An 11,064-nucleotide genomic window follows, 5' to 3' on the forward strand; every position below is an offset into this window, starting at 1 on the left:
CTCACTACCATATTTGGTAGTGAGTGGAAACGCCAAGTGGATGCTTCACATTTATACATCTCATCTGTGGTAGAGATGCACACACCACCTTTCATTCAATCATCTGCAGATGTTGCCAGAATATACAGACCCTACAGTTACGCTTGTTTACACTGAGCTGCACTGGGGTCAGAACGCAAACAGGGTTACATTAAGACACAGTGGTGAGCGGCTTAAGATATGGGTTCAAAAACTTCCCTCAATGCTTAACTGGCTAAAGTTGGCTAGCTTGCTAGTTACTTCCAGACACAATTGAAGGAACACCTCACTGACCATTTTACTTGCCCTACAAGAGCTGGATAGGCTGTTTTCATGTTATCTAGTTAGTGACTGTGTTGCTGGCAACCATTTTAATTGTTTTTCTGCTGACATCATCAAATTCAACAGGTTTTTGAATTCAAATAAAAAATCTAATTTTATTTGTCAAATGCGCTGAATACAACAGGTAGACTTTACTGTGAATTGCTTACTTACAAGCCCTTAATAACCAACAACGCAGTTAAGAAAAATAAGTTAAGAAAATATTTACTAAATAAATGAATATTTAAAAAAAGTAACAATACAATAACGACTATATATATATATATATATATATATATATATATATATATATATATATATATTTACAAAATCATTATTGGGGTACCGGTACTGAGTCAATGTGCTGGGGTACAGGTTAGACGAGGTAATTTAGGTAATATGTACATGTAGGTAGGGTTATTCATCAGTTATTCTGTGATCTGGCACACTCAGACAAGAGTGCCCTGAAATCAGAGTAGATAGCCAGAGTGAGTTTACTAACACATTCCTAATGTAACCATGATTGCGTCCTGACCCCAGTGCAACTTTGTGTAAACGGAAGTAACGGTAGGTTCTGTATCTTCTGGCAACCGCGGATTTAAAACCAGACAAATCAAATCAAATTTTACTTAGTTAGCTACCCAGATAGCTTTTGGCTAACACACGCCAAACTACTAGCAAATGGGCTAGTTAGTTAGACAGTTAACGAGCTAGTTTAGCTAACGTATTAGTTTTAACCGCCACTTGGGGACAGACTTAGCTCATAGCTAGCGCGGTAGGTGGTGGTCATCTACAAAGTGTAGTTAGCTACAGTAGCTAACTACCTAGTTGTGCATAAACATAACATTGTGAATAGCCACAAAACAATAAATCAAGGATGGTAATCAGGGGCCTTTACGAGTAACGTCACCGTACCCCGTCGTTAACTACATATCATTAGTACAGTATAGGCTAACTACCGCTTTGAAAACGGCTTTGTTCTAGCTAACGTTAGCCGTTGAATCGTGGCTCACCGGGTATCCAGGCCCAGGCATCGGAGATCGGTAAAGGTGGTTCTGTGCGCCCGATGAGAGTCCCATCCTTCCACCAGGAGTTCCAGGTCCCATGCCTGGTCCTCCACCTTGCACCTGGGGTCCGGGTCCCATTCCCCCGCCACCACCTCCCGTTGGAGCCGATTGAAAACTACCTCTGGCCGCCATCTCCCCTGGATGTCTCCGCCACCGGATAGTGGAACGGAACTATCGTGACTCGCGAGAGTAGTCTAGTTGATGTAGCGGAGCGTTTCTTTTTAACACAGCGACCTCTGCTGTTTAATTTCCATACAACCAGCCCTTATTGAGGTAAACATGTTACAATCTACAGCAGCCTATGAAAGCAGTTTCAAAATAAAAACAACCAAATATGCAGCTCCCAAAAATGTTGGTGATTTGCAAGCTCACCGGCAATGGGGCAACAATTACTAGTATAGGCCTACTGGTCTTTTGATGTGAAATAATTGCTTGACATTGATAATTTACTTATTAAGCTTGCATTTGGAATTTGTTGTTAAAAAAATCAAATATTACTGTGACGAAGTCGCACCATAGGCGGCTCTTTAATTCCGCTCTCTAAACTCCCGCCAGTGGAGAGTGCTTTTTTTTCCTCTTGTTGAAATGTTTGCAGTTGCTTTCAGACGTTTAAATGCATATGTGGTAAATCTATATTCCATCTAAAACCACAGTAATTGCTAGAGTTTCGTCATTCCATTCCCGTACCGTTTATTGTAACTCGTAGACATTTCTGTTTGAAGTTGTATAGGCCTACAATACAGTTTTATTTTATAACCATGTCTCTCATTTTTTTTGCTGTGCGTAATAGGAGCGCTCGCGGGCGCACAGAACCAGCTTTGGAGTCAGAATAACGTTGAATGATTGTTGCATGAATGCGTGGCGTTTAAATATCATTAATAATCATGCAGTCTGATTAAGACGAATGTACCAATGGATGTGGAAATAGCATTTTACATTGTAGAACCAGTTTATTGGTTATAATTGACAATTGGTATGGTCCTGGGAGCCAAGTGCTTATTTGGTGTTTGAGCTCCTCTTTAGACAGATTCGATTTCTCAGGTAGGACAGGAGGCTATTTCTTTTGAGATTTTGCGCATATTTATTTGGTAAATGTACTTGTATATTTTGTACGATATTGGATCACCAAGAGCTGTAAATACATCTACATTCGAAAGACGTCAACCTGCCTTGCCTTCAGCTGATTTGATGCTGACTTCCTATTTTACCTTTATTTAACTAGGCAAGCCAGTTAAGAACAAATGAATCTGGTTTCAACTGTACCGGGCAGATGGCAGACAGTGTGTATAGCGTCATGTGGTCGAGCGGTTTGCTGATGTCACCGGCGGTGGGGTTATGGTATGGGCAGGCATAAACTACGGACAACAAACACAATTGTATTTTATTGATGGAAATTTGGAATGCAGAGATATCGTGACGAGATCCCGAGGCTCATTGTCGTGCCATTCATCCACTGCCATCACCTCATGTTTCAGCATCATAATGCACGGCCCCATGTGGCAAGGATCTGTACACAATTCCTGGAAGCTGAAAATGTCCCAGCCTTCATAATCACCAAACATGTCACCCACTGAGCATGTTTGGGAAGCTCTGGATCGTGTGTACAACAGGGTGTCCCAGTTCCTGCCAGTATCCAGCAACTTCACACAGCCGTTGAAGAGAAGTGGGACAACATTACACAATCAACAGACGGATCAACTCTATGCAAAGGAGATGTGTCACACTGCATGAGGCAAATGGTGGTCACACCAGATACTGACTGGTTCTGATCCATGCCCCTACTTATTTTTTTTCTTCTTTCCTACCCACCTTTTTCAATCTTGTCTCATCACTGCAACTCCCCAACGGACTCGGGAGAGACAAAGGTGGAGTCATGCATCCATCGATCGATCGATCGAAACATGACCCACCTAACCGTGCTCCTTAACACCAATGTGTTGGAAGAAACACAGTCGCTAGAGCGCAATGAGCCAAGTAAAGCCCCCCGGCCAAACCCTCCCCTAACCTGGACAACACTGGGCCAATTGTGCACCGTCCTATGGGACTCTCGGCACAGCCCGGGATTGAACCCGGGTCTGTAGTAACGCTTCTAGCCTCAGACGGCTGCGCCACTCAGGGGGCCCCCCATTACCTTTTAAAGGTGTCTGTGACCAACAGATGAATATCTGTATTCCCAGTCATGTGAAATCCATCGAGTAGACTGATTTCCTTATATGAACTGTAACTCAGTAAAATCTTTGAAATTATTGCATCTTGCTCTTCTTTTTACTACAACCATTTGAGCTGAGCCCATTGATTTGTCTATATACTGTAAATATACACACACAAATTTGACAGACATCTCATTTACTTGAGTCTTTTTAAAATTTATTTTTAATTTAACCTTTATTTAACTCAGCAAGTCAGTTAAGAACAAATTCTTAATTTACAATGACGGCCTACCAAAATGCCTCCTGCGGGGACGGGAGCTGGGATTAAAAATAAACAATTAAATAAAAACCAATAACAATCATGACATTACAACTAGGCCACAGGGGAGCCTCTTCAGCCCCACAGCTGTATCATCATGTATTCAGTTACAGACTTATCTCATAAGGTAATTCAGAATCATTGACGTGTTCTTTGGATAGAACAACAAGCTGATCAGCCTGCATGGCTGCCTGCCATCAGTTTTATTAGAAAATCAATAATGGAAGACGTTAAATCAAAAGAATCTTCCTTATGATGTCATGTTGATTCACTCACATTAATTGTGATGGAATCGGGGAGAGAGAGAGAGTGTGAGGGCAAAAGGTAGAGCGTGAGAGAGAAAAATGGAGAGAAAGAGAGAGAAGGAGAGAGAGAGAAAGAGAAAGTAAAAAAGTATTAAGAGTAAGAGAAAGTATTAGGGAGGAGAGCATTGTTTATTAACAGTCAGTTCAGCTTTCTCACTCAGCTCGCTTGGTCACCTGTCTGGACATGACTCAACACTGAACATCTGGCTGAAACAGACAGTGGCTGAAATAAAATCTTGGTTGAGAAAACATTGTGTACTGTACATACTTTAATTAATCCAATAAAATGTCAAGGAGGGAGCAAGAGAGAGCGATAGGATTGGGGAGTTGGTGTTGTTTATTAACAAACAGTTAGGCCAGCTCTCTCTCGCAGTGACCCGGCTGCAACGTGACTCAATGCTGAAATGTTTGCAGTGGCTGAAATAAAATCATGGTTGCACACTTTTAATTTCTTCTCAATTTGACCTTCCACAAAAACAACAGGATTTATTGGTTTGCTTACCACGCAGGAAGTATCATTGATAAATTCACTGTACGTACGCAGAGAGAGAAAGAGGGAGAGAGACAGAGAGAGAGAGAGAGAGAGAGAGAGAGAGAGAGAGAGAGAGAGAGAGAGAGATAGAAAATAAATCAGCCTCAGTGACAATTATTTGAATAATTCAATGGATGTTTTGTGCACAAAGGTAATGACTCTATGGAAATTGTATTTCTTGGCCAGGCGTCAGTTAAACTGCAGTACCAATGCAAAACTGTAGGAGCAGTCAAAACTGTGCTTCTATAACAGAACCCTGGCCCCTTGGTCCAGACAGGGCCTAAGTCTATAACTCACTATAGTGTAATGGCCCGGCATTAATCAACACAATACACCCTTTTACAGACTCGCTTTGATGATGTCATTAAACTCCTGGCTGTTAGCAGGCTTACAGTGCTACAAATCTATACCTTTTACACTGTGACAAATGTGTGTCGCCAAATTGGGGCTGGGATTTTCGGGCTGGGAGTGTGTGTCTGTGTGTGAGATAGAGACAGCAGAGAGAGAGAGATAGAGACAGCAGAGAAAGAGAGAGAGCGAGAGATAGAGACAGTGAGAGATAGAGACAGCGAGAGAGAGATACAGAGAGAGACAGCGAGAGAGAGTGTGAGAGTGAGAGAGAGACCATATATCTGCCTCTAGACTCTGTACCGGTTATGTTTGACAGAGTGGTTTCATTGACTTCACGGTCCTTTTTCATGTGGTAACACTAAAACAGTAAACATTTCTCATCTTTTCAGACACATACTGTACCAATGAGCCATGTAGTTACTGAGTGTTCAAAGCAACACATCTTATAGGATATTGCAGTCAGTAGAATCTTATAATTTAGGTCTCAACACCCTAATTTGCTGGCTCGTCATTAAAATGTTTACTACATGCAAGGGACAATCTTCACTGTGTAAAAACACTGTTGATGAAGCCTGCTTAATGAATGTGTGGGTGTGCGTGTTAGTGTGCACGTTGCATGGGTGTGTGTGTGCGTGAACGTGTTTTAAAACCATTCTTGACAGCTTCAACTACTGCAGATGCAACTACATTTTTTTTAAACGGATGAAGACGAAAGAAGAACCCTAAATCTGAAATAATAAATAGCATTGATGTGTCCCAAATGGCACCCTCTTCCCTATATAGTGCAGAACCCTGGTCAAAAGTAGTGCACTATTTAGTAAATAGGGTGCCATTCAGGATGAGTCTCAACTGTAATGACTAATCCTCTTAACGAAACAGTTACGCAAAGTAGAGCCTCGAGGATCACTAGAGCTCTACCGCCGCCTTATCTAAGACAAACGGCTGGCCTACTAATTGCACTGTGAGATCAGACACGATATTAATACTTAAGCGCTGCTGCCTGGAAAACTCTGACTCAGTGTTCTGACATGCTAGTTCGCTGTTAGCAGGAAGCGAATGTAATTGGGAGAAGTTGGAATGTTCTTTTACTGTCTTAGAAAACTATCTCACTTGTGAGGCAGAAAAAGGGATAGTATGTGTTACGGAACCAATAGCTAGCCTGCTAGTATTGTTTCACTCGCTAAGTTTAGGCGACTAAGACCTAGCTAACTGGTCTGTAACCTGATTTGATGTGTGCATTAATATGAGAAGTAAACGTATGCAACCAGGTGTGGACTGTATGGAGACAGCCACCTTGCATTAGGCCCAGGGCCAGCTCTTGCTTGACCTCTTGGTCGGCCAGTCCAAGCAGATAAGTATTCGTTTAAAGTGGAGATCCAAAATAAAAAAAGCATGCCCAAACTAAAGACTCAAAATCAAACAAAGGGCCTCATGGCCAACAAACAAACCAGCAGCCTCATGGCTCTTCAAACAAACCAGCAGCCTCATGGCTCTCCAAACAAACCAGCAGCCTCATGGCTCTCCAAACAAACCAGCAGCCTCATGGCTACCAAACAAACCAGCAGCCTCATGGCTCTCCAAACAAACCAGCAGCCTCATGGCTCTCCAAACAAACCAGCAGCCTCATGGCTCTCCAAACAAACCAGCAGCCTCAAAAATGGCTCTTCAAACAAACACCCAGCTCACAGCAACCTCATGGCTCTCCACAAACAAACCAAGCAGCCTCATGGCTCCCAAACAACCCAAGCGCCTCATGGCTTCAAACAAACCAGACAAGCCTCATGGCTCTCAAAACAACCAGCAGCCTCATGGCTCCTCCAAACAAACCAGCAGCCTCATGGCTCTCCAAAACAACCAGCAGCCTATGGCTCTCCAAACAAACCAGCAGCCTCATGGCTCTCCAACAAAACCAGCAGCTCATGGCTCTCCAAACAAAACCAGCAGCCTCATGGCTCTAAACAAAACAGCAGCCCCAATGGCTCTCAAAACAAACCAGCAGCCTCATGGCTACCAAAACAACCAGCAGCCTCTGGCCTACCCAAACAAACCAGCAGCCTCATGGCTCTCCAAACAAACCAAGCAGCCTCATGGCTCTCCAAACAAACCAGCACCTCATGGCTCACCAAACAAACCAGCAGCCTCATGGCTCTCCAAACAAACCAGCAGCCTCATGGCTCCAAACAAACCAGCAGCCTCATGGCTCTCCAAACAAACCAGCAGCCTCATGGCCACCAAACCAAACCAGCAGCCTCATGGCTCTCCAAACAAACCAGCAGCCTCATGGCTCTCCAAACAAACCAGCAGCCTCATGGCTCACCAAACAAAGCAGCCTCATGGCTCTCCAAACAAACCAGCAGCTCATGCTCTCACAAAACCAGCAGCCTCATGGCTCTCCAAACAAACCAGCAGCCTTCATGGCTCTCCAAACAAACCAAGCAGCCTCATGCTCTCCAAACAAACCAGCAGCATACGGCTCTCAAACAACAACAGCCTCATGGCTCTCCAAACAAACAGCAGCCTCATGGCTCCTCCAAACAAACAGCAAGCCTCATGGCTCTCCAAACAAACAACAGCCTCATGCTCTTGCAAACAAACCAGCAGCCTCATGGCTCTCCAAACAAACCAACAGCATTACGGCTCTCCAAACAAACCAGCAGCCTCATGGCTCTCCAAACAAACCAGCAGCCTCATGGCCACCAAACAAACCAACAGCCTCATGGCTCTCCAAACAAACCAGCAGCCTCATGGCCACCAAACAAACCAACAGCCTCATGGCTCTCCGAGCTGGGACACTGACTGACCACCACCTTCATCACCTGTCGGCTTATAAAGGCGTGGCACCCTATTGGCTAATAAAGGCTTGGCTCAGCAACTAGATCCAGTTGGCGCTGCCCCCCTGGCGATGGAGTGTGGCAGTGTAGTCTAGTGTATAATGGTTCTCCTAGCCCTAACCTCCCCCCCAATTCCTAACATATCTTTTCTATTCTATTCTATTGCATTCTGCCTATGTAGTTATCTATTATATTCTACTATACAGTTATCTATTCTACCTATGTCCTTATCTATTCTATGCTGCCTATGTCATTATCTATTATATTTTACTATGTAGTTATCTCTTATATTCTACTATGTAGTTATCTATTCTATTCTACTATGTAGTTATCTATTCTGCCTATGTAGTTATCTATTCTGCCTATGTAATATCTATTATATTCTACTATGTAGTGATCAATTCTACCTATGTAGTTATCTATTCTATGCTGCCTATGTATTTATCTCTTATATTCTTCTATGTAGTTATATATTCTATGTAGTTATCTATTATATTCTACTTAAATATATTATCTATGTAGTTATCTATTCTATGATGTAGTTATCTATTCTACCATGTAGGTATCTATTATACCTACCTATATAGTTATCTATTCTGTCTATGTAGTTATCTATGATGTAGTTATCTATTCTAACATGTAGGTATCTATTATACCTACCTATATCGTTATCTATTCTGTCTATGTAGTATCTATTCTATTGTGTAGTTATCTATTCTATTTAACCTTTATTTAACCAGGCAAGTCAGTTAAGAACAAATTCTTATTTTCAATAACGGCCTAGGAACAGTGGGTTAACTGCCTTGTTCATGGGCAGAACGACAGATTTTTTACCTTGTCAGCTCGGGGATTCGATCTTGCAACCTACCTAGTCATCTGTTCTACCTAGCTTTGTAGTTATCTGTTCTACCTAACTACCTATCATCTGTTTATCTACTACCTAGTTATCTGTTTACTAACTACCTATCATTGTTCTACCCTAACTACCTAGTCCTCTGTTCTAACCAAACTACTAGTCATCTGTTCTAACCCTAACTACCTAGTCATCTGTTCCCCCTACTAGTCATTGTTCTACACAACTACCTAGTCATTGTCTAACCTAACTACTAGTATCTGTTTCTATGCCTAACTACCTAGTCATTGTTCTACCTAACTACCTAGTTATCTGTTCTATCCAAACTACCTAGTTATTGTTCTCAAACACCTATATGTTCACTAACTAGCTAGTATCTGTTCTACCTAATACCAGTTATCGTTACCTAACTACTAGCATCTGTTTCTACCAAACTACTAGTCATCTGTTCTACTAGTCATCTGTTCTTACCAAACTACATGAGTCATCTGTTCTACCTATCATACTGTTCATCCAAACTACCTAGTCATTGTTCTACCTAACTACCTAGTCATCTGTTCTACCAAACTACTAGTCATCTGTTCTACCTAAACTACCTAGTTCATCTGTTCTAACCTAGTTATCTGTTCTACTACTACCTAGTCACTGTCTACCTATACCTAGTACTGTTATACTAAGCTACCTATTATTTTCACCTAACTACTAGTCATCTGTTTACTTACCTAGTATTGTTCTACATACCTGTATCTGTTCTACCTAGTCATCTGTCTACCAACTACTAGTCATTCTTTCTATCTAGTATCTCTCGATACTAGTCATCGTTCTATCTAAACTACCTAGTCACTGGTTCTACAACTACCTAGTATCTGTTCTACTAATACTAGTCATCTGTTCTAACTACACTATAGTACTATCTGTTCTAACTAACTACCTAGTTATCTGTTTACTAATACATCTGACCTAACTACCAGTCATCTGTTCTACAAAACATACCTAGTCATCTGTTCTACTCAACTACCTATCATCTGTTCTACCTAACTACTAGTCATCTGTTCTACCTAACTACCTAGTCTCTGTAACCTAACTACCTAGTCATCTGTTCCTACCTATTATCTTTACTAACTACCTAGTATCTGTTACCTAACTACTAGTCATCTGTTCTTAACTACCTAGTTATTTTCTGACTCTACCTTAGTTATTGTTCTACCTAACTACTAGTCATCTGTTCACCTAACTACCTACATCATCTGTTCTACCTAACTACTACCTAGTCTCTGTTACCAAACTACCTAGTCATCTGTTCTACTACACTACGTAGTCTCTGTTCTTACTAACACCTAGTCATCTGTCTACCTAACTACCTAGTATCTGTTCCACTAACTACCTAGTTATCTGTTCTACCTAACTACGTAGTCATCTGTTCTACCTAACTACCTAGTCATCTGTTCCACCTAACTACCTAGTTATCTGTTCCACCTAACTACCTAGTTATCTGTTCTACCTAACTACGTAGTTATGTATTTTACCTAGCTATGTAGTTATCTGTTCTGCCTGGTTGTCTGTTCTATGTAGTTGTCTGTTCTGCCTCACTGTGCAGTTTTCACAGTACATCATGCTCACATCACTTCCTGTTGAACCTGGATTGCGGGAGAGCTCGGTTTGTTGTTTTGGAAAGTTTTGAAAGTCTCTGAAAAAGTGTTCTATTGAAAAAGTTTGGTTACTAACTGTTAGCTAGCTAACTTTGAGTTTGGATCCCGCGACACGATTGGCATCAGTTGCTGGGCCCGCTGCTATCTGTCCAGGGCTCCTGCCGACCAAGGGTATGAAGAGCTGCTTGACGTAGAAGATAGCACAGCTGCTAGCTGCCTATTAAACTAGCAGGGTTTCCTTGAGGGCCTGAACGCAGTTAGCCATTGTGACTGGGACCACAGGACCACGCATTGTGGTCCTGTGGCTCAGGATGTTAAATTGCAGGCGCAGACGCTCCGATTTCAAAACGATTTGGAGCACAGTTGAAAAGTTAACGCGCGGACTAATTAGAAAAATAAAAGCAGTTATTTTCAATGAGTGCGATATAAGAGGTGTGGCGAAAAGGTGTGAGAAGAAGAGTGTCCAATGCGTGTTCTCACGGCCAATGCGTGAGAGTTGGCAGCTCTGCAGATTGCTGTCATCTTCACGCTCTCCTGTTTAAACTCATATAGCTGACCCTGGGAGCGGAACCCCTGTCATTGTCCTGTCTTGCAACAGCACTGTGAACTGTGGCACTTTGAAACATATGATTGGTCTAGTTATGTAAGGGATCAAGGGGATTGGATGC

At 42.1% G+C, this 11,064-nt stretch overlaps 1 protein-coding gene across 1 annotated transcript in view; it reads right to left on the reverse strand.

The window, feature by feature from the left end:
- The window catches only part of LOC111970773 (SWI/SNF-related matrix-associated actin-dependent regulator of chromatin subfamily D member 1), a 34,113-nt gene extending 32,528 nt beyond the window's left edge, over positions 1 to 1,585 (reverse strand). Inside the window, 1 exon segment of the mRNA XM_070445810.1 lies at positions 1,353 to 1,585. Within this exon segment, the coding sequence (XP_070301911.1) occupies positions 1,353 to 1,538 (186 nt within the window). The 5' untranslated portion in view covers positions 1,539 to 1,585.
- Between the last annotated feature and the right edge of the window lie 9,479 nt (positions 1,586 to 11,064).

The sequence above is a fragment of the Salvelinus sp. IW2-2015 genome, linkage group LG11, assembly GCF_002910315.2.
Source record: "Salvelinus sp. IW2-2015 linkage group LG11, ASM291031v2, whole genome shotgun sequence".
Taxonomy (NCBI): domain Eukaryota; kingdom Metazoa; phylum Chordata; class Actinopteri; order Salmoniformes; family Salmonidae; genus Salvelinus; species Salvelinus sp. IW2-2015.